This window comes from Anser anser (genome assembly GCF_964211835.1).
Source record: "Anser anser genome assembly, chromosome: 6".
NCBI lineage: Eukaryota > Metazoa > Chordata > Aves > Anseriformes > Anatidae > Anser > Anser anser.
In genome coordinates this window covers 15,402,488-15,427,452 of record NC_139726.1, presented here as the reverse complement: position 1 = coordinate 15,427,452, position 24,965 = coordinate 15,402,488, and the positions used below count along the sequence as shown (strand labels likewise).

Here is a 24,965-nt window from a genome sequence, read left to right as displayed (position 1 = left end):
CTGTCAGTGGGTCTAATAACTTCAAGCACGTTGAGTGCTGTATTTCAAAAGCTTGGGGGTGAGGTTAGTTAAGCTGCTTGATAGGATTTTGCAAATTAGGTAGCTGGGAGGAATGATTTACCCAAAAGTTTGGTTTTGTTTTCTTAGGCTCCAGAAAATACTGTGCTACACCTAGCTGCCTCATTAGGCCCTGAACAGCTCACGAAATCCGGCCTTTAACACTCTGTTATTCTGCAGCGTAATTATTTTTTGAATGGCATCTGCCCAGAGGATCTGGATGCTGGCTAGTGTTCCGTTCTTTGGCTCTTTCTCATTGCCCACTACCTTCTCCTCCATAAAACAGCCTCCTGAATGACTCCTGAATTATACATCCACTATGTAAATTTTTAAAGCCATTTTTGAGGACTTTTAAAATATTTTAACCCATTTTCCTACTACCTCTCCAGTGACATAATGAGTGCATCTGAGTATCCTGAACTACCAGGTACATTTTTTTAAACGTGACTCATTTCTTTCTTTTTATACTGTGACCTCCTTGAAAAATATGGTTCTCTTTAAATACCGTACCCTGTGTGGCTTCTGTAGTTTCTCAACTTCAAAAGTCTGTTTGTTTTGTAACTTGTGCCAATTCTTTAGTTAGTGATTGATATGAAAAAGTCAACTCAGAAACAAAACAATTGATCCTACTTTAATTTTACCTGTGGACTACTCCAGAAGCAAATGAAAAGCCCGCGTGGAAAGCATGACAAGCGTATGCTTATTCTTGTTTATTTTGCAGGTAACCACAGACATGTACCAGGTTTTAGCAGCCAACAACTACCAGCTGGAATATCGAGGGGTCATTAAGGTCAAAGGCAAAGGAGAAATGACCACCTACTTTCTAAATGAAGGGCCTCCGGTCAGTTAGCACCAATTGCAGCATCGCTCAGAGATGGAATTTGCATTACAGATCGTAAACCGGAGAAGAATCACTTTTCGGCAGTGAATCTTACAGATGCAACGCAGTTGAAATTTCACACAGTGACTCTAGAGCTGGTGTCAGCAAACTCTTTGGCCACCTATCATGAAATGCAATCAAAAGAAACCATCTTCAATTTGTTCCTGGCTGAGTGCTAAATCAACCAAAGATGCGTACTACGGCGTTCACAGATAAGACAAGAATTTGGAAATTTTAAAAAAGGCTGCTACCACAGGATGATACAAGAAGCTATTTAAGTATTTATTGATGCAACACAACATTTACTTGGTTGAAGGAATGTATGATTCACTACAAAGCATTATTTTGGAATGGATTTGCACTGCCATAATGTTTCCATCCCATACTGCCAGCTATTTGAAGTGTACCACTGTGCTTTTATTAGCTGTTTTGAATGGGCTTTCAAAATTGATACCCACCATTGCAACACACAAAAAGGCCTTTTAGAATGGCATCATTAATGTTTTAGTGTGAAAAGACGTTATAGCTCTGGCCTTCTCTTTCCCCTTCTTTTACATGGCTAAATGACTGCTCTTTTGAGTGGAGCTGGCACATCTTGCGAAGGGGAAGATCAAGATAAAGAAAGATGGATCTACAAACATATTTATTAAAAAGTCTTCTGTGCTCTTCTTTGGTATATATCAGTTTACATGGGAAAGACTAGATGTAAACAAGAGACGTTGGGGGGGGAAGGGAACTCCCCTGAAATTTGTTGTGTTTTTTTTTTTGTATTTTTTATTTTGTAATATTGAAAACATGGAGATCTAACAGAAATACCAAATTCTATATTTTGTAAATTATATATAAATTAGAAGGCAGGCTGTCCACACCAAGGTGTGTTGGGAGGTGTATATAACCTGTTAGACTTTTGTGTAGTTTTTTGTGCATAATACTCTGAACACAGACTTGGCAGTTTTCAGATTATCACTATACAATCAAACAACAACAGGTGAGTTTCCAGGCTGGATCAGATGCATTTTAAAAAGAAAATCCAGAAAAATCTACAACCCCAAAGAGGGAGAAAAAAAAAAGATAGTCACACAGTTGTTCAATGCAGCATTCATATAGAGGGTGGCATCTTAACAAATGGAAACAGGACCTACTAATTTTAGCTAATGAGATGGTATCTGTCAAGCAAGTTAAAAAGCTCTAAGCAAATCTTCTAATTAACTGTAACAGGAACTCTTATAAGAAAAAAAAGAAAAAAGATTATTTGAACTTTTCTTTAAAAAAAAAAAAAGCATTTTTCAGAGCTGGATTAATAGAATCCTGACGATATGAGAGTTGTCTGATATTGTAACTGCCATTTGACATTACAAAAAACTATGTACTGCAGCATCAAGTTGACTTTCCTGTAGTGAGCACTTACTTAAACTGAGTCACATATTTTCAGTTTTGAGGAGTTAGGCGATCTTCAAAAAGAGGTTTTGATGGCAAATGTGTGTATGAGGTGACCGACCTTAAAATACAGTGCCATTGATATCGTGTTGGACATCTTTATCACTAGCGGGGGTTTATGAATAGTTCACTGTTACCATTTATGTACCTTTTTTAGCTATTAAAGAAGAATCCCTTGATATTTTATTAAAAAAGAAAAGAATTTAAAAACTATATTTTTTATATTCTATGAGGGGAGAGTTTTGATATTGAATTTGGCTAGCACTAAAAGTGACTCCAATCTTTTGACGTTTAATAAAGTTCTTTTCCACTCTTCTCAGGGCAGAATTATTGTAGTACTAACAGCTTAATGATTGCACTGTGGTGGTAATTTATTTTTTTCCTACTTGACAACAAGAACAAGTGAAAATCCATGGGCCTGTCTTAATTAATTTGCCATATTGCTAAGCATAACCCTAGCATTGAGCCATTTAAGCACGAGCTTAAATGGCATCGCCCCTTGCCTTCCCCCCTCCACTAGGAAACATCTCTGAAAAGTATAGTATATTGACTTCTGTAAAACTGCCAAGTCTGCCCTTGTACTATACTTTTGCTCCTTTACATCCCTCCTGGTTTGCAAAATACTTAAGTTGCATCACGCCATTTCGCATTTCTTCCCCATTCCACCCCTTTTATTCCCTCACTGAGTTCCATTACCTCCCTGCCACAAATTCATTTTTAGGTTTGCTTTCTGCTTTATGAAAGTCTGCAGTCTTCTTAACTTTTGATTCATCTTATGAAGTTGTGTTGTCAATGAAATTTCAAGTCCCCAGTATCTCTAGCTGTGATTGTTGACAGTGTGTCATGATCATTTCAAGGGGTATTCACACACTCTTTACTCTGGATCTTGCAAAAATGGATACAGTTATGATTTCCCATGGAAATTGAAATCTATTTAAGTAATTTAACTATATTAAACACTGTTTCACTGGTAAAGTGTCTGTTTTATTTTAGATGCAGCTGGCTAGTGAGGAGATCAGGTGAAAGTTGTGTAGATACACCCAGTTTGCACACAGAAAGTCAGCTCTTGGCTAGCACTGGATGCCCACTGGGACCACAGCGGTACTACGCAGAACCCAGTTACAGCTCCTCAAGCTCTCACCTGCATAGTGAACACCCCCAGCTTCCATCTCATGCATGTCTGCTGTGTACCTGCTTATTTTGAAACATCAGCCTCAGGACACCTGACAAATCCACACTGTAGCACCAGGGATAGCTGAGGGGAAAAAAAAAAAAAAAAACAAAACAGCAATTTTGTGTGCTCCTGAGGATAGTAGCACTTCTGGTTTGAGCATACGTGGAGAGGGCTAAAAAGAGCATTCAAAATTGGCTTAGGACAAAAATCCCCAAATCTGCCAGCTAAACCTAAAAGCACTGCTTGGGCTGGGGTGGGGGAGATACCAGAGAGCTAGCTTAGGATGCAGGCTGGAAAGGGCCAATTTTGCAGATACTTGCTAAAAACAAACCGAAACAAACAAATTTACATTCTCTTGACCCTTTCTGTTACGAGTTTTTCAACTGACGGAGACACAGCACCTTACTCAGGGGAGGCAGAGCAGCTTTTTCTGCCACCTGGCAGCCAGCGGGCAGGTGGCTTCCTGCAGAGAGTTATGGTTTCCTTTTTGTCCCTGAGCACCTCACCATCCCCTTTCGTCCCGCTTTCCCCTGGAGCTCTGCTTTCAGTGTGGTGGGCAGGCCCTGCTGGACCTGCTGGGTCCAGCCGAGAGCTGCCAGCACAGCAGAGAGCGAGGCGGCCTTGAGGCCCGGCACCAGCTGGCCCCAGACCGTGCTGTAAACGCGCTTCCAGACACAAACACCTACTGCCACCTATTGGTAACAAACCCGTGCAGCCTCAGCCAGGTGGCAGCTTACAGATAAGCTGCATTTTTGCCTATAGATGAGCAAAATTAATCGCTGGTTTGGCCAGGTGGCATGTTGCCATCCAACCCACACGCCCACAGCAGAGCGGACAGCAGGCAGCAGTCAGGCCCCTGCCAGGTGCTCCGATGCTGCTCCTCATCATGAGGGCGCCACTGAAAGGCCCACGTGAGGCCTCCCACCCGAACCTCAAACTCCTTTCACCCTGCAGCACAGCCCCAGAGCCCAAGTTCCCACAGAAACCACTGCTCCCACACTTGGTGCTCTCCTGCCCTTGGAGGGACCACTGCCATTGGATTGGAAATGAAATAGGGGCTGAGGGACACCCCACCTCTCCGGCCCTGCTCAGGCAGGGGCCCTGCGCCTGAGGGACAGGAGAGGACAACAGGAACCGGGCATCCAGCGGCACGCAGGGGGCTCTGCTTCCACTAAATTCCACAGAAAAGTCAACCACCAGCAGCCTTGTGCGATTCAAACTAAAATCACGTTGCTCAAGACAGCATTCACCGCCCATAAATTCATCTCTACAAGTCTAACTCTCGCATCTGGTCATAGCAGCAGGGAAGCGCTGAACTAGAAGGTTCTCCGAATGCTGGATTTTTACAAGCAAACAGGAAACCCTGGGAATTTTCATGGTTTCACCTCTAACCTGGTCTGGCACATCTTGTTTCTCATCCTATGCAAAATTTCAGCAAGTCCTGATATTACCGTCACGCTAAAGCCCTGTTTTTAGCACATAGTAATATCAAGTGATGAAGAACAGCCGTCTTTACCAAACACACACTAACCTGTCATTGTGAGGAGGGATTTTTATCAGTGCCGTAAAAACAAGCACAGAAACAAAGACACAACTGTCCTCTGCTGCACCAACAGCTGCATTTGTTCATTTTACCTGCTAGTCAGCGGTTAGCTTAATGCCAGCGTACCCGGAATGGAAGCGTGCCTCCACACGTTGCGGAAAGCCTTCAGTCCTCAAAAAGGCATCTTCAGAAACAGGAGGAAGAGAAGGAGTCTCAGAATACAAACAAGATTATCTGCTGACATATAAACCAAAAGTGATACAACGGAAAAGCCTTCGTCTGCACAACAGCAGGAGTTGAAAGCGAAGCAGTACTTCAGGGGTTCAAAAAAATAGCTCCCCTGCCTATTGAGCAGGGCGAAGTGAAAGGACAGTCAGGACTCTTCTAGACTTTGTGAGCAAGATAAAGTCTGTTTTTATACCTAAAAGTAAATATTCATAATTTTCATTGACTTAAAATGGTGAAGGACTGCTTTTCACCTTTTCTGGTGACCAGCATTCATGAAGGTGCATTAAAAGGGAAGGCAAGCAAACCTCCCTGTGCTAAGCAAAGGCTGATTTCTGTTCTTTTGGATCTTTAAGGTATTTGTGGTTTAAACATCCCTAAGACTTGTATGCTTGCATCCATACCTCCTCTTTGTCTCTTCCCCACTTTCCTGGTTCCCAAAACAATATCAGGCCACGTTCACAAATGCGTTTTTTTCCACTAGCTCAAAGTGGGAGGAGAGAGGCTTAGCTACAAAGCACATTTTCTGCAACACCAATTCTGGAGGCAGCACACCCGGGTATCTTCATGGTCTTGCTCTCAAACACCAGTCTCAGAAACAAGACATTATGAAGAACATAATACAACTTCTCCCGTTCACTTTGGATTACAATTTCATTCTCTATTTCTTCTTAGTTTTACCTTATTTTCTTGACTAAAACTACCTCTTGAAGAACTCTAGCTTCTTTCTTCTTGGTCACAATCTGATGAAATAGCTTACTGAAGCACACACCACATTTTGATACAAAGTACCCCAGGAAACTTGTCTGGAGCAACACTTCGGAGCACAGCAAAACTCCGCCAGTCCCCAAATCTGACACCACAAGCAGCATGACAACCTCCTAAAGCCTTTTTTTTTTCCTTCTTCTTTTTCTCAAGATTTGAGAGAATCCTCACATTACTCCAGGTCACACAGAAACCCACCTATAACCATCTATTTGTGTATTATAGGGCATCACAAATAACCATCATCTAACTGCCACAAATAAGGCCAACGTAACCGATGCCGGTAGTATACTGCTGCTGTTCTGTGTTGTAAATGTTAGGTGTTTGCTGTTTGTTCACAAACTTCAGGAGTGTATGATGGTTCTTTTGAACACAAGTCTCTCTCAAAGAGGTTCTATCCCAGCACAAAACAGCCTAAAGCCAGAAAATAATAAACAATATTCCCGTTAGTTTTTTTAATTTAAACTAATCAGACTGATTTATTATTTTTCCTGTCAGCACTTGTTTATTTCAGGTTTCAGCTAATCATTCACCCATTTCTAAAAGTATATAAAAAGAACAACAGTCCAACAAGTACAAGTTGCTCCAATTTACTCACCAGTCCATTTCCTTTCAACCTTTCCGCAGTTCAAACAGAGGAAGTGTGCGAAAGTCCTGGGTTAAGTGGCAGAACTTTCTGGACAATTACTAAAAAGAAACGCTGCCCACACAGATCACTTTCAAACGATAATTAATAGAAAATCATGGTGAAAAAATGTGCAAGTATTTATGCCACTAGATGGAGGGCCACAGGTGCCAAAAAGCTGATCCCCAGAAACAAGGAGTTTCAGGTTATGTCTTAATTAAGAAAACATTCATGCATATGTCAATGTGAAACAAAACATTCCCAAATGTAGTAGCTTACATATTCCAAATCTCGTTTGTTAATATGCAATAGCATTTTTTTTTAATTAATTTACCCTATCCTCTACTGCCTCACAAAGGCAAAACTGATTTTGGAACTGAAGAGCTTACATGATATGCAGGACACATACTCTATACATTCCTTCCATTGACATACTTTTGAGTGAAGCGTTTTCATGCCACCAGTGAAATTCACCAATCTCAGTCTCTCTGCAACATATATTTCACTGCATGATATGACCCTCTTTATCCTCCAGTTCTGTATTCTTTTGTGTCCTTGGTTGTTCTTTAAAAAAAAAAAAAAAAAGTTTAACCACCAAGTGAAAAATGTCCACAGGCATCTTACATTGCTTTATTAAAAAAAAAAAAAAGAAAAAAAGAAAAAGGAACAAAACCAAAAAGCGCCATCCAGACAGCTTCTTCTTTTGGAGAACAGCTTTACATTCCTGAGAGTATCTGTTGGAACAAGACTGCCTCTAAGTGTTCCAGGACTTGTCAGACATTGTAATCAGGGGACTTTCCCTGTGGTTGTCGCAGTCGAATTTGTAACGTAGAAAATGCTCCCACAGTCACATGAAAGAAGAGTTGCCACAGGTTGCGCAGTTCATACAGGTACATGTTACACAGGCAAATTAGCCCAAAAGTCAGGAAAGATTTGGCATTCCTCCAGCCCGTGTAATACACAAACAGATAACACTGTCAGGAGGAAAGAAGAAACCATATTACTGCATGGAAAACAACTTCCACCACCAAAATGTCTCTGGTCATTAAGAAATTAAAAACAAAGTAAAACCCTAAATTAAACATGTAAGAACAGCGTCAATTTGGAAGGGTGAAAGTACCTGACATCAACAACAATTCTCTCATAATAATTGATTAAAAGCTGCAATAACGAGTGGCCCACGATAAAGGGAAGTGGATGTTCCTGGCAAACGCTGGTCAAAAATACACTCTTTGATCCACCTGAGCAACAGAGAAGCAGCAAGAGCCAGTGTTAAATCCTCTTCAGATGAAGGAGCGGGGAGAACAGGGAAAACACCAGGGCCCAGCAACGGGGAATACTCAGCACAAGGCAATCCCCCAGCTGCAAACCCAGCATCCTGCCAGAGTTAATCAGAGGATTAACTGGTGGATGCAGACAAGTCCACACACATCCACTGCCCTTCCTCGGGTGGTACAAAACCGATCACGTTTTGAGAGAAATGCGTAACAACTCTACTTAACTCTACTGTGTTTAAAGTGTCCGTTTCTGCACACTGTGGTGTAATACGGAACATCTGGACTGCCCCCGGTTTCCTACCCTTTACCTTCTTACTACTGCAAGAGGAGATCTGCTCAAGTCTCTTGCCTCAGTTTTCTTTTCATCTCTAAAAGGACAGAGCTGTCCTGTACTTTCTTGTGGATATTACTTTTACTTCTCCTATTATTCAAACGACTTCCTTTTGACCTCCACTAAAAAAAAAAAGTTTGCCCCCTCTGGATTCTAGCAATTTCCATCTGCCAAAGAAAGCTTTTACTGTGCTTCCAGGTAGATAACATCACTTGGGCTTACTTTGTAATCCAAATCTGCTCCCAGAGAGTATATAACTATTCTCACACAAATTTTTAACAGCATTCATCATCAGACTATGTAAGTGTTCTTCTTAAGCATTTGCTATCTTTTATTAGTGTTGGAGAAATTCTACTTAACTTATTTTAATATTTTATGTTCCTCAGAAAATGCCAAGGCATTGAACACTTTCAGCCAAATGATACAATTTACTGGGGTTACTTTATGGAAAACCTGCAGACGTGAAATGTAAGCACAAAATACAAGATAGGAGAACGAGATAGTGGGAAGTGGCTGAAAGATTTGAAAATGAAAGAGATGCACGATAATGTATGAAGTAGAGGAAAATTACTGCTTGTAGTGACTAGGTATTACTGTATTTACTTCAAACCCTTCCAAATAAAAGAGCAGTAAAGCATTTGGTCAGATGGTTAGATCCACTTAAACTAGGAAAATATTGCTTTAAGGAAACAATATAATCTCCATTGGTTGAAAGTTCTGCAGACAAACTACACTGTATCACTCAATCAACTAACTCAAAAGAAATGTCAGCAACAGAAAGTGTATTGTATGAGTCTACAGTATGATATTTTATGATCGATGCATTAAAATAGAGCAGAAATTATTTTGATAACCACTCTATTCAAGTATCCGTGACATTTAGGAAAACACCATGACATTTATGCATGACTGAGTGATGTTTCTAAACGAGTGAATTATGCAAGCACAAGAACGCACCTGGTACAAACAAGCCGCTGTTCCAAGAAAAAATGCAATAACATAGCTGAAATCTTCACCTTCGTTCTGTGAAAGTGAAACAAAAAGCAACCACAGCTGTTTTCCAATGTTTCATTGAACATATACCAAACACATACAGCATGAAAGTTATTCATTATTACATGTTAAAATAGTCTTACAGAGAGGTTTATAAGAATCCCTATAATAGGCTAATCCAAAGAAATTAGCACTCATCATTGCTTATTTATCTCTAATAAACCACTGTGATCTGGAACCTGATTTGAAATCATGAAAATGTTTATTCACAGCAGATAACTAACACTGAGATTTTCAGAAGCCTTAGAAGAATCCTAGCTCTAACACTGGAGACTTACCTTCTGCAGATGACTCTGAAAATTAACTGCCTTTAATATCAACTTTGTAGAACTGTGCCTTCCTGCAGCTTCACAAAATGGAAACAAAGCAAAAGGGAAACAAACTGGCCACTAGGGTGTGGTAAAATTCTACACAGAAAATAATGCAGGCACCTTTGCCTCAGTGGAAATGAGAGCAAACAAAACATAAATTTATCAGATTATTAGAAAATTCAGTTTTCTTGAAGGAAAATATGGAAAAAGTTATTTGAAGTGATAGAACTTTCCATTGTGTGTTTAAAAAAAAAATCGACAACATGATTTCCAACTTACTCAAACAGGTTGCTTTTCAGTTCCTTTATAGCTAAGCAGAATAAACCTACACACTCTGTGATATTCTAACTGCATTTCAAACAAATACATGCAACAGTCAAAAACTTTCCCAGGCCAACAATGGGTACTCATGCCAAAGTCCCCCCTTGCCAGCAGATTTCACTTTGGGAAGAAGGCAATCCATTCGGAGCTACAACTTGTTACTGCTCGGCGTGTTCAGTGTGAAGCATTTCCGTTTACAATGCTGACTAGAGAAAAGTGGGTATGTCTGCACCTCAAACTTACCGGCACAATGCAGTACATTCCTAAACCACACACACGTGAAATGGCAGTGAGGCAGAGATACTTGCTGCAGTATAGCTACACATCATCACAGAGTTTTTCTAACACCTAAGTAAAATACTGATTATAAAGGGAACAGTAATTCAGGAGAGAAGTTTTTGAATGACTTTTCAGAAGAAGTTTAATTAATCACATTTTGGATTATTTCTGTTTTAGAAAAACCCATAAGATATAAAGTAAGCTTTATGGATTTTTGGTGTGCATCATTTGTCAGAAAGAAGGAAAAAAACTCTTCCATCTGTACTGCCATCTATTACCTCCAGATGCAACAGCATACAGCATAAAATGAATTGACTGCCCTATCATCAGTCAAACGCATTAATCTAACATCTGCATACCCTTCTGCAGCTGATTTTTTTTTTTTTTAAGAACAAAAACCAAGTTATAGAACCATGAAAGAAAATCGCAGAATTCTGTTCAGTATTATTCTTACAAGAGGGTACTTTAAATTCTATCCCATTTATAAACTGAGAAAAACATGCTAACAGAAAATCATATCTAGGAATAATGTAAAGATATGTTCACTATTTTTCACTTTTTTTTTTTTTGAAAAAATAGAAGCCTTCACATGGAATGCTTTCATTAACCTTGCTCTACTATTCATTAGTCTTCAGGAGATGCTGAGACATCAAAGAATAATTTTTATTAAATCTTTACACATTTTAATAACTACGTAAACTACTGGAATAAAGGTCATCTTCTTTACCCTTCTTCCATACAAATTCCATTAGCTAGCAAACCCATTGCAGTCCTCGTGTTTTATACAAAAACACTATCTGTTGGCCAAGGAGGAAGATTTCCCTTCTCTTTCTGAAAACCTCCATGGAATTTTTAGTTTCTACAGCCATCAGCACAACAGTATAAACCTGTTTAATGTTAAGTAAATCTTTTTCATAGTAACATACACAAGCATTCTGTGCATAGAAAGAAACTGAAGGTCTACAGGGAGGGTAAGAGCAGAGTTCAGGTAAGTAAATAAATGTTTGAAGGTTAGGGGTGGTACTTTTGTGTTTTTTTTTTTTATTTTGTGTTGTTTGGAAACAAGAAATCACCCAACAGCTTCTCTCACGCTGATCCTTTCAGAACAGAGTGAAACAAGCACTCTGTCTAAGAAGGTTTATTAAGAACAAATAAGCAGAAAGAAAAGCATTTCTAAAAAAGGATTTTCCTAAATCTCTTTAAAGATCCCTTCTCCACAGACCTTTCCAAACATGTGGCCAGATTTTCAACAGTTCCCATCATTTCTCAGAACTGTTTTTAAATAATATCTATTAAGATTGTTTCATATCCTGGCATAACTTTAGAGAAAAGAGCAAGATGTTCACATAATCACTGCTGCCAAGGTACCTAGGGAGGCAGTTGGACACCCACCTTCCACTGCTTTTGCAACTCGCAGCCTTAACGAATGATGCATCAGTCTCAAGAAGGATACCTAGATTATACGCAGGAAGAGTTTCACTAATAAAGGTCTGACCTCACAGACAGTATTTGTGAAAATAAAACTGGCAAGACTCAGCTCATATAGCAAGCACTTCTAAGATAACAGTATAACTATGATGATGCAGAACTGCTAAATTCATAAACATGATACAATACCTGCAGGAGACTTTCTATGGCATGAAAGCCACGAATTAAGTTCAAAGCCCCACATAACAGACTAAGTACAAATGAGACGATCCCTGGCAGAGTGACAGGTTCCAGACGCTGATGAGGAGCTGCAAATCGAAAGATCAAAAAAAGATATCAGAAGTCAAAGCAATACCTTAAGAAATACAGAAAGATATCAAATCTCATTTTTTCCAGTGTCTTCTATTTCAAGAGGTAACTGAAGCAAACCCCAAAACAAAATTTTGTTTCTTAAAGAAGAAACATTTTAAATATATCAACACCAAGTTTGGAAAGGAATTAAAGCATGTTTTTCTTCAATGCATAACTGTCTTATTACATTAATCTAACTCAATACATCCAATTTATTCAGTAGGGTCCTGAAAGCTGCCTAAACACACCAGGAAATCAATGGCAAATGATGCACTTGCTGGTGAAATTTGTCCACAATTAGTAGCCAGGTAATAAGTCACATACTTAAGAGCTCCTCTCACAACCTCCATTTTTCTTAACACTAATGCATTAGAAGAATTATCAAGACTTATTTAGATTGCTCACTGAATGGAACACTATGAGGTAAAGCCTATTACATTCCCCTAACTTAAAAAAAAAAAAATACAGCCAATGAGTACTACCAAAGAAGACTGCTCTGAAACTACAGCTAATACCAATCTTACATCCTTGTACAGACCTTCCAGATACTGCTTAGAAGTCTCTCACAAAATATGTTAAAATTAAAAACATACTTTCTTTGCACAGCAACTCCTTCAGGCTTATCTCGGGTCACAGGAACATAACAGTTGCTTATGTTGCTCATTACTGTCCCTTTCCATAATTAATAACAGAGCGAAAATATGAAAAAACAATGCAAAACTCTAAACAGTCCAAGCAACACTGGGAAAACAACAGGACTACTGAACCATACTTAAATCGCTCTGTTCAAATCAACGAAGTGTAAAGATGTGAACAATGTCGTTAATGAACCGTAACATTAATAGAGAGGGGGGTGTCAATCCTGGCTGTATGCACTGAACAGATCCAGGAAAAAGGCTTTCCAGTTTATGAAGTTACAGAAACTAAACAAACAAAAAAAAAATGACAAAAGCTATTTCACACTGATAAGTAGGCGGGGCTGTCCGATTACCAGTGTGCAGTAACTTAAAAATAAAACAAAATGAGTTCAGTTAGCTCATTTGTGCTGTATTTAATAATGAACTTAGGGGAATACTACTAGGAACAATCACTCCGTTACAGTTATCTATGGTATGTGCATACCATTCAGCAAAGGAGAAACTTTCAAGTCTAGCCAGCAGAGTGGGTAGTAAATATCCAGAGAGAGTTCTTTTCAAGGATGGAAAGAAGCAATGACAGTGACGAATTACACAAGTATTAGCAGACTTGCTAAAAAGACAGTCACATTCAAGACACTGTTATTCAATAGCATCTAAAATTTGAAGATCTGAAGGAGGAGGAAAGTGCAAACCTCTCATAATGCACAGCCCATGGATGGTGAGTTTCTACAGCAATTCAAGGAAGGGAGTGGATAACTGAACAGAGAGATGCATGGGAAGGAACAAACCTTTCAAAACAGCATGCAATAGATGATTAAAGGTACGTACGGTACTGCTTAAAAGATTCTACTCCTGTAAACAATTTAAATATCTTCACACTTTTCTTTTCCTAATTTTCCAGAATCTCTAGTACTCTTAAGTAGTAAATATTGAAATTTAAGTTATTTCTACACTGTTTAATAGCACCTAGAATTCTCAGGATCAAGGCCCTGGCAGTACAGATAGGGCACCCTAGCAATTCTGTTTCTCATTTTTAGTAGAAAGTAGTTTTCAGTCTTCTGAAGGAATCCTTAGGGATAAGCAATGTAATTAGGCTGATACCGCAGTAAAGAGATCCTATTAAAAATATATACCTGCACAAAATTAAGCTGATTTCTTATATGAAAGACTTTAGCAAATGTTTAGCTTTATAATTGCAATTTCCACCTTGACACTGTAAAGTGAGTGGCATTGGTATGTGCCTGCGCAGGATAAGCAAGGATTTGGGAAGTTTCAAGTTTTCTGGCATGCTGGGAAACATCTAAATGTGGGCCTCAAACTGATTCCGAGCATTCACTTAATACCACAAACCTTAAACCCTGCTAAAGTTTTACCTCAGTTAAAAACCACACAATGCCACATGCACCTCCGACGTGGTAAATTAAAGTTTAAAAAAAAAATTCAAGACCACTGAAATGAATGCGAAAAGTTTACATGAAATTGCTATCACTGACCTCATACACACAGCACTTATTTTAGAGGATAGTTCTTTTAGACACCACAGCTCTTTGGAACTTCACCTTCACAGATGCTTCCTAAAGCAATGCCCCTCTCTCCAGCTGCTCTCTAACTCATAGCACTCACTGGATCTCACTGGGCAGAAACAATCAAAATTTTGATAAATATTAAGAGGTCAAAAAAAAAAAAAAGAAGAGGATTATGTTAAGTGCTCATCTTGTTTTGCCTATTTTCATGTGGTTATTTTTCCCTTCAATAACCTGTCCATTGAATAGGCCCTTTTTATGCTTTAAGAACACCACAATGAAAAACTTTTTTTTTAAAAGAAATAATGTCAAAAGAAAGATTAATTCTAGCACTCTGCATCTGTGACATTTAAGGATACAAATATGAAAGTCTGAAACTTACCTGCAGATATTTTACCAGTCCCCTTATACTCTGCGGCAGATAGATGTGCAAACCCATTAGCTGAGCCAAGTTCTGACAGGGAAATTTGATAAGGTGGCCTCAGTTTGATTTCTGTCTGCATGTCAGCAAGATTCATCTTTGTTGACAAAGAACGTGTGTTGTTGTATCTCTGTTTGGTCCTCTGAATGAAATTATCTGTGTAAAATTTAAAATAAAAGTTATAACCCTATGGACCTTGGTTAATTAAGTAATCTTAAACCATGCAGCTTTATGTACTACATACTTCACAAATTTAAATACACTGTTTGAAATGATTACATTTAGCTTGGAACGTTCTAATACCATTTCTGTTTTGTGACTAATATATCATGTGCTACTTTATTCTGCAGTCAAAAAATCAAGCTGTAGAAATCTAAATACTTAATAACTGTGAATAAACTAATGACTTTTCACTGCATGAGACTGAATGAACTGCTAATACGATGGATTTACTGCACTTATTCTGGCTTTTCTGATAGGTTAGTAAATATCCTTATAAAAAAAAATCAACTGCATTAAAGTATAAACTTACTTTGGCATGAAATGTGACTGCAAAATATTCAGGCTGAGAAAATATATCATCATACTATACAAATATAAAGATTGCAGTAGACCTATGTTCTATATTAACAGCTAGTAAAACAAAGGCATACAAAAAGGATTGAAAGAAATATTTATAAGGAAGACAATGTCATACAAAAATTGTTAACAATGGACTGACTGAATTACAGGAACTAACTAAACTGAGTCATTTCCTTTATATTAGTTTTATATATAATTTCCTCTACAACTGCAGTTTGTTTTAGTCTAATGCATTTTATAAGAATACTTAAAATAACTGTGTAGTATTAAAGCAACAGATATTAATAGAATCCATAACAGCTGTTATCTGGTATACACGAGATTAGCTGTATTTGGAGCTTGCGTAACAGAGGACTAAATGCCTCAGTATATCCTAAGACAAATAAAAATCTCTCCCTTTCATGTACTGAACAAAAACTACAGCACACCTAAGAGCCAACATGAAATTGCAGTATTTTGCTTGAGAAACTAATGGAGCTCAATGTCTTCACAGGTTACGTATTTCAACAGGTATGAAGTCAAACTGCTCCATGTATTATTAACTAGGTGAAGCCAAACTCCAGATTTGGTCACACAAGGCTTAAACAAAAACCTACCTGAATAAACAGAAAGACTATAAACAAGTTCGGATAAAACTCTAGTAGCCTAATTCAATGCCCAAAGAAGTATATTTTTATTGACCCTAATGGGAGTTAATTAAGATTCTCAATCCACCTGAAGTACAGCTGTAAACTGCCTCGCATAGTTTTGTTTTGTGTACATTAAGTTGCACATCTATTTAAATATTCATTTATCTTAGTATGAGAACAGACATGAAAGGAAATCAGATCTTTACCAAACTCTATAAAACAGTACGGTCTGACAGCAGTATTTGTCTTCATCATGTTGTAGGTAGTGATGAACTCTTTCTGAAGCTCATCCAGGAAGCAGAAAGCCAGGACACTGGGATAATTTTCAGTGCACAACATCATGTAACTTACTCCCAGAGAACTGATAAAACTGTAATTGAGAAAAAAAAATAATCAAAATTTCAAATTTAAATCTGGGTAACACAGCTTCACTAGTCTGATCTTGTATTCTGTAATCAGAAAAGCAAAAAACTGTTGTGGGGTAGCAAAGAATTAATGCTTACTGAAAAGTCAAATGGTATTCTAGTAGAAAATTAATTTAGTTTTAGTCAAAAAGCAAAAGCTTATTTTCAGAGAGCAGAGAGGGGCAGGTGGTTCTTGTTAAAATACGTTAGGACGACACAAAACTGATCCAAAAAGTAACAAACACCTCATTCTCCAGAGAGAGCAAGGATGACCAGAGATGGCAAATACAAATTCAGAATTTAATACACATAAGCCTATTGCATTTAGACAATTCATTAGACTTCACTTTTTCATGACACATATTCAAATTTCTTCAAGATCTTGACATATAAGACTTACACTATTAAAAATACACAAAGGTAAGTCATAAAAACCTCTTGATTAAGCCTTATGTCTCATTCTCCAAAGTTTTTTTTAATCTAGTCAGTTTACAAGCCAGATACAGGTGAGGCTTAAAAAGATTAACTATTGACTTTCTTCAATAGCAGTTCCGCATTTTACAGGTAATTAAAGGAATGATGCAACACATTAATGTATTACAGGAAATATTTACTTTTTGTTCCTTACTTATACAAAGAGAACCTACATTTGCCCTGTGTTTGTACGTGCAATGTGGAAGTATAACAGAAATTCAGAGCAGTACTGATACTACGTACACATTTTGTAATGTCTTTACTCGTGTTTACAGAATGATCGTTTGACATGATGTTTAAACAAGAAAATGCGGATGATAGTTGGGAACTTATTTTTAAAATAAATCAAGTGTTCAGCCTTGGAAACCTCAACTCATCTTAAAACATCAAAACAACAAATGGAAATAACTAGAAGTTACCATTCAACAGCCAGGTAAAACACACGGCTATTGACCATGTTTTCTTGTAATAAGCACTGAAAGACTAGCTGACAAGAATACAGAAAACATTAATTTCAAGCATGAAAATCAAATTAAAAAGTCTACTAAAACAAAGGGATGCACAATTTCTTGCAACTGATCCGTCAGCAAACTTTGAAACTGCTTTTCCGAGAATGCTCTTGCACTGACACAAGGAATCAAAGAAACATTGACTGGCAAGGTTTAGTCTGTGCTGGCCCTGATCCTGAGCAACGCAGGACACTCACACATACATATGGGATACGACAGACACTTGCATCTCACATGGGAGATGAAGAAGGCTGAGGAGAAAACCTTCTAGGACCACGGAAAGGTGGGAGAACAAGATGAATAGTTTGTCTGAGAATAGAAAATCACGGCATGTTTTTAACCAAACTCACATCAATGTATTTATTTAGATTCAGACTCCACATGCTGCCAGTCGGGATAAAAAACTGTTGACACAACCAAGGCGTGAAAAGGTAGGAAGACACAAAAAGTAAGACGCACAACTCGTTGCCTCTACTGAGAGCACAGTATGAAATAATTATCATGTTACGCTTCTTTTTTAGGTTATGTTTTCTCCGAAATCAACAGAAATTCTGAAGTTACAACAGAAGCGCCGTAGGGCCTAATTCCATAACAACATACACGAGGTTTCAAAAATACTGGGTTATAAATGTATTTGGGTAATTTTTAAATTTGTGTAGACTAAAAAGAGAAAACAAATACTAGTTGAACTAGCATGAAGAAGAGCAAGTCTGACGATTTGCATGTGAAAAACAATTTTGAAATTAATAAAAATGCTTCTAGTAGGTCAACAACTTCAGTATTTATAAAAATGTTGTCTATTTCAAACTAGAATTTTCACTGAAGTATGGCTAGGCTTCAATCTCTCTACAAATTCTCAATTTTTAACTTCTGATACACAACTACTGCCAAGAATTACTCTTACTTTGATTAATCATTTCTATCGTACAACTGTTAACTTTAAACTACAGACAGATATAAACACAGATATTACAAATACATAAAAGAGAAGTCTTACTTTATATTATAGTGCCCAGTTTTCAAAGTACATCTATCAGGAAGCTGAGAAAGTTTCTTTGAGAGCATTTTAAAATACTTTCTACATTCTTGCACTCCTGTGCTTTGATCATAATCAGTAGATGCAGACAGTGGGAGTCCATCCCTCACACGGACCACAGAGGCAGATAAAATCATAGACATTGCCAACAGAGTTAATGACAACCTAAACAAAATAAATAAAATAAACTTAGAAATACAGTTGAATCAGAATTGAAGTAAAACTAAAAGCAAAGGAGTTAACTGTGATTAACCAACCTGTGCCAACTGTATACTGGCTGAAGCCTAAAATGGGACACATGGATAATTTTCAAACTTAACTCAGATTGAAGCCCTAACAAAATAGGATCCATTAGTCTATGTGAAACACAAAGTAGCAGCAAATTTAGTGTCACATTTTCAAATATGTATTTTTTAATCTGAATTACCATAAATCCTGGGTGATACACTATTATTTAGCCTTAGCACTACTGTACTTACATTCTTCATGATGTCTTTTTTTTAATTATTTTTTTTTGTTTTTAAACGAGACAGCAATTACATGCAAACAAACAAGAACAATAACTGGAGAGGAAAAACATTTACTACAAAGAAATGCCAAATGGAAAATTTATCCAGCTCCTGATCAAGTAACAGTGTTGACGTTCTTTCAGTGAAACTGTATTACTGCTTAAGTATTTTGACAAACACAGACTTCGGCAACTTTTATACTATCAAATAAGAAATCAAGGAATCCAGACAGCATGAAACGTAATCCAGCTCTCCTAAATTACAACAGAATTTCTTAAACATGAGATGTTTCATTTTTATCTGGTTCTCTCTCTTTAAATCTGCAAAATGTGTCTATCAGTATTACACAAATACTGGGCAGGTTGAAACGGCACTTGCAAAGCCTATGTGCTTTTCCAGTATTTATCATTCTCAAAGCATAACAAATAAAGCTTTGTGAAACCTAGCCTCCTAAAGAAAAAAAAAGTGTATTTAAACATTTCCCACACAAAAGGCGAAAAATTCTAGCAAGCATTTAACAGCATAAACACCTAGCCTGTAGACAGTCTTTCAAGACAGAAGACACATTTAAAACTTTCAAGTTCTTCAAATCTTATGTTAAAACAAAACACCCAAAAATTTAGCAAGACAAGCTCTATGCAGATTATTTTAAGAGGCTGATTACTCTGACAAGTGGGCGAACTGCTAGAATCTATATGAAGCCAACTGCAAACACTTCCTTACACAACTTCTAACACTGCTCTACTGACTCCTACCACTTACTACACCTATCATTTCAGAAATTATGAAAAAAATAGTTTTTGCCTCCCTCAGATGATGCTCCTGAAGTTTCATATAGTCATAAAATGAAATGGAAAACAGATTTATGAATACAGCTGAAATATGCTTTAGCGCACAATATTGACATGTTTATAGCACCTTTCAAACCATGACATTAACGGCGCTTTACAAGCCCCAGCAACTCAAGGACTGTATTCTGAAACTTAGGAATCCAACTTTTCCCCAAATAGCACTGCCTCTTCGTAAAAGAAAGGAAATAGCTGTTTTTCCCCTGAACTCTCCCCTCTCCAATTTCCCACCCCCCAAAGGTTATACATAGGGATACTTACTAAATAATAATTGATAGTCCGTTTTTTCAAGTACATTTACAGCTCAGAAAGACACACGTACTAATTCCATGTTGTAATTTCTGATTTAAGAAACTCAGCTTAATCAGCAAACTTCAACCTGCTCTGAGATGCAACAAGTCTGCTGAGTAAGTTCGAAACGAACACCCTTCTGGTTCTACTTCCACAGCATATCAGCCTCCCACCAAATTCATAACAGCGGCACAAGTCACCATTGCCTGTAGTCTTCTGAGTGCCTTTGGGCTTTTATAAGGTATGCTTGTCTTTCCCCATATCCCTAGAGAACTCCCTGTTGTACATAACGCTTTGATCAGCAGGATAACCAACAAAAAGCAGCCAACCAGAAGACACAACACCTTCAGGACTTCCTAGAGGTAAGCATTCTGGAAATTTGGGGCCCAGTTCTGGGAGGGACTTCTGGGAGCTACATCAATATAAACATAAGAACAGTAACGTGAGAGCAAAGTTTAGAATTCCCCTCCTTAACTTACTTGCACAAAATGGAATTTCATGAATCTGCATTTCCTCTGATGAAGCAAGTAACTTCATTAGCACCTAACATGAAGAAAGGAACATAACTCCATGTCCTATTTCAGGAACAGGTAGCGAGTATGACAGCACTGCAGAAGAATCTCGGAATCCTGTTGCCTGCTCTCAGAAGGAAAAATATTGTTCTGGTCACTTCTTAAATGATCTCGATCATTATAGTTCATGTTGAGCTATCTGATGAGATAAGAACAAACAGAAAAAAAAATAATGAATATATTTACTGCCTAACAACATTTTTAAGCTCTTTTTGTGAGGTCATACTTACAGGAAAGGCCTGAACACACCCCGAGGAGATTATTCGGATGTACTCAAGCGACAAAAAAAAATTAAACAGAATAACAGAAATATTTAAGTGTTTCTACATTCCTTAAGAGAAGCTAGGGAATCTCCATTACTTCAGCCATTTACAATGGGAACAAACATGTATCCATTTGCAGAGTATGCTACTAACTTAAATAATGTAGCCTTTTAACTCTGAAGCCTACGATTCACCTCATACACTAAGTTTAATAAATTTATAATCCACCTCAGTTAGAAACCCAAACACTTTAGGAAGGTAACACCACACAGCCATACCTATATTTCCACAGCATTCGGATTCTCAGTGCTCAGTCTAACATGAGTTGTTTCACAGTTAGGGACAAGGCAAGTGTCACTATCAACCGGATATACACATGGGCAACAATGCGAATGATAAAGACCACTTCAGACCCTTTTCCCATAAATATTTGCATAAATCTAGAATAAAAATAGTTACTTTCTTCAGAACTCACATTTAGAGAAATTACTCTTTTAGAGAAGACAGGCCACCATTAAAACCTGCCAGATCTCTTCATGTACTATGAAATCACACAAGGGAAAAATGGTGTCTAACACCAACAGATAACCTGCTTCTGTTACTGTCATTTAAAAAAAAACATGCAGTGAAAAGATATACTTCTTTCTCAGCCTCCTTAAAGCAGAATCAGAAAGGTACCCAAGAAATGAAGTTACTAGAAGTATTATTTTGGTTTCAAGATCACATGTATGTACAGAGGTATGTAGTACATACACTGTAACACAACATTCAGCCTCACTTGAAAATGCATTCACATAGAAGAAAAGCTTAACAAATCTTCAAAAAGAAAAAATTACTCATTTCTCAAAACAACAGCACTTCAAACAAGGCAGCAAGAGATAAACTGACACGGAGTTTGAAGAAAGAGTTTTAAAGATATGGGATTGGTTTTAGAACTAAATTTAAATGGGTTTTTAGTCATCTATTCAAAACTGCAGGTATGAACTCACCCTAACATTACAAATTCCATAGTTTTTCCTCAAAAAAAAAAAAGCCTATACCCTTTGAACACTTGAATATTACACTTCCACCACCACAAACGGCCTATAAATCCGTCACAGGTACGGAGAAATGAAGAGGGACTGGGTTTGCTACCATGTTCTGTGCAAGAACTGAGCGAACGAGCAGTGCTGGGCTCACAGGTAACCTACACGGTTCTCCACAAAACATGCAGTTAGCCAGAGGAACTGCTCGCCGCAGAACACTGCTGATGCCAAAATGCTATGCAAATTCAAGAGGCAACTGGAAAAGTTCACAACTACACAGGTTATTGAAACTAAGTCACTTCCCCTTGGATGGGGAGATTATGAGACCCAGACAATGAATGATAGGGAGAGTTTGGTACAGAAGCATCCCTCTGTGCTTGTCCTGTTCTTACCTTTCCCTGTGTGCATCTGCTTCTGGCCAGTCTACTGATTTGCCCTCACACCAACACTCAACAGCCCTTCCTGCAAATGGAAATTGGCAGAACTCAGGAAAAAGAAAAACATGGAGAAACCTAGCCCCACGCAGAAAGGGGAGAAGCCGACTGGCCTGCCTGGTGCTGTTCCACCCTCTCCAGAACAGTCCAATATAACACACGTCAGCCTCCACTGCTCTCACAAACAGGAGCTGCCACGTGTGGCTGCAGCTTCATTTCTTCCCATGAGACGGATGATGGAAAACAGAGCCTGTCTCACCATGACTTTTTTTAAAGAGAGATGCAATTATTATCTAATTTATTTGCATGTCATGGTGGCACTTGGTCCCGAGGCAGCATCTGTAAAAGCCTTAGGAAGAGTATATATAGCAGTACTGCTAATAAATTGATCTTCCAATTAGTGATCTGATAATAATTGCCTTACACTTATCCGAGGTCTCCTTGTAACTTCTTAGGAGAAGGCAGTCACCTCCATTTGATCTAAAAATCAGCCCAGATCCACAGATACCCCACAGACACTGCAGGCAGCCCTCGAGCCACAGCAAGCCCCTCCTGCCCTGACAGCCCCCAGCACCCCCACAACCGAGGCGCTTCTTGCCAGCACGCCGCCTCCCGCGACACCTACCCCCGCACCACACAACCGGGCACGGTCCCCGCGTTTCCTCCAGGCCCTCAGGGCAGCCCCAGGCACCTCACGGGCGGCAGCCTTCACCCCCCCAGCACCCAGCCCGCCTAACGACACCCACCGCGACCGGCCGCCGCCACCTCAACCCAGCCTGGCCGGGCAGCGGAGGGCCGCGGGGTCCAGGGAAGCCGGGCCAGGCCTTACCGGGCCGTACCGGGCCGGGCCAGGCCGCACCAGGCCCCGCAGGCCCCGAGCAGGCCCCGTTGCCTAGCAACAGCGGCAGGCCCCGCGGGCAGCCTCACCGGAGCGCCGTGGCGGCGGCCGCTGCCGCGCTGCACGCCGGGTACCGGCCACGTCCGCCGGCGGCGGGAGCGCCGCTCACGTGACGCCCGCGCGGCCCCGCCATTGCTCCGCGGCCGCGGCTCCCCGGGGCGGGGCTGGGGGCGTTGCCACGGCGACGCGCCGGGGCCGGGCCCGGGCCTGCGCGGGGTGGATGGGGCCTGGGGCGGCCCCGCCTGGCGGGGGCTGGCCCTGCACGGGGCGGGCGTGGGGTCTGCGAGATGGCGTGAAGCCCGAACCGTTCGGGGGCTGCGTTGTGCTCTTCGCGTGTCGCCGTGCAATAAAGCCTTGGTTTCCACTCAGTTTCATAAAGGCTTGTGGGACGTGGCACTGCTTGGCACTGTGTGGTTCCTGGGGTGCGCCCTCCCAGCGGAGTGGCTGGTGAGCCTGCGGGGCAGGGAGAAGCGACACAGGTGTCACCAGCTCTCCTTTTGCGCATTCCCAGTCAAATAACAGTCAAATGACTCTGAATGACGATACGAAAATGGAAAATCCCATTACCAATCCTAAAGTGAGACTCCTATTTTAAAGCTTTCCTCACCAACACAAGAACATTTTTCTCCATTACTCGTTATCGTTACTGTTTCCCTGCCGTACCATGCAGTTTTAGTCTGCCAACTCAGATCTCCAGGGGAAGCAGCCTGTTTCTTTGCTAACACCCTTTAATTTCCCCATCCGCTGCTGGCTGAGCTGTACAAGTGGCTGCAGCACTGCATAGTGCCAGGTATAGGCACCGTGCCTCACGCTCTGGGCTTTCTGGTTCTGCTCAGCCTCACTCCGGAGCAAGGTGGCCAGCAGGGCAGCACCAAAACACACGAACGCTCTCCAAATTCAAGTCTGCCTTCTCTAGGCAGCGTCACTTGTAAGTGGACACCCACAGCAACCCCAGGTGCCAGTGCTGTGGTAAAACCATCTCTCGCCCCGGCCTTGAGGCAGGAGGTGTGAGCCCGGTGCCCAGTGCGGTGGTAAAATGGCTCGGTGAGCAGCCTGCCATACACTGCTTGTGCTGCAACTTACTTGAAGTTAGTATCTTGGCCTGCCAGGAAGAAACTGTGTCCCTGCTGGGCTTCTGTAGAGCTGAGCACAGGAACATCTCAATCCTGACTGAGGAGGCACAACTGCAGTGTATGTTAGGAAGATAATACACTAATCTAAATAATTTCTAGAGTCCTTATCCTGTACAAACAGAGTGCAGAGCATTACAAGCTGCTACACAATTCAACAGGGTATGATAGCATCTACCAAATGCTGAGAAGTAGTGATTGCTTAATTAGAGGCAGCCTAAAGGTCTGTGATAAGTGCATACGTGTGTCATTTTAGTATTTCTAGTTCTTGTGAACGGTTTATCTTTCAACCCTAAAATTCTCCTGACCATTTGTAAATGCTTTGAAGGCAGAATGACAAGCATTTTACATTTATACAAAAAGAACTTGAAAAATTATATACACATCTATTAGTTAATACTAACACATTCCTAGGGAAAAAAAAAAAAAAAAGGTAATGTTCTTTATTTTCAGGTGAACCTGGCCCCAGGAGGTTCAACAAATTTCACAAGGTCACTGAGGGAGGCAGTGGCAGTCAGAAGTGAAGTTACAGCTCGAGTGCTTCCAGCTCTCACAGTGAACTTAAATCATACCTGTTATTTAAGAATTTGCATGGCTAACAAGCCAGATACATTTTAAATATCTTTTTTTTCTTGTCCCACTGGCTCCCCTAAGACAATGAAGCAGTAAAACATTGTTAGAGGGTACCACACAGGGAATAAATTAGGGAAAGCTGAAGCAAG

General features: G+C 39.7%; 2 protein-coding genes across 8 annotated transcripts in view; one reads left to right on the top strand and one right to left on the bottom strand.

Moving 5' to 3' along the window:
• ADCY5 (adenylate cyclase 5) overlaps positions 1-7,369 on the top strand; it is a 221,056-nt gene extending 213,687 nt beyond the window's left edge. For both annotated transcript variants that reach the window (XM_083841338.1, XM_083841339.1), the window contains exon 21: positions 779-7,369. In XM_083841338.1, the coding sequence (XP_083697464.1) occupies positions 779-907 (129 nt within the window). In that variant the 3' untranslated portion in view covers positions 908-7,369. The remainder of the gene's footprint in view (positions 1-778) is intronic.
• Positions 6,532-23,273, bottom strand: SEC22A (SEC22 homolog A, vesicle trafficking protein). 6 transcript variants are annotated; one of them, XM_083841343.1, is made up of 9 exons: positions 23,143-23,273; positions 22,174-22,243; positions 20,401-20,632; positions 18,235-18,438; positions 16,057-16,220; positions 14,601-14,795; positions 11,896-12,014; positions 9,272-9,337; positions 6,532-7,680 (listed from the first exon to the last, which is right to left on the bottom strand). In XM_083841343.1, the coding sequence occupies exons 4-9, from the start codon at positions 18,414-18,416 to the stop codon at positions 7,480-7,482; spliced, it is 927 nt and encodes a 308-aa protein (XP_083697469.1). In that variant the 5' UTR covers positions 18,417-18,438; positions 20,401-20,632; positions 22,174-22,243; positions 23,143-23,273; the 3' UTR covers positions 6,532-7,479. The 6 variants fall into 6 exon arrangements, with proteins under 6 accessions (XP_083697469.1, XP_083697468.1, XP_083697470.1 ...); XM_083841342.1 differs by having other exon boundaries at positions 23,045-23,187; XM_083841344.1 differs by having other exon boundaries at positions 23,055-23,184.
• Between the last annotated feature and the right edge of the window lie 1,692 nt (positions 23,274-24,965).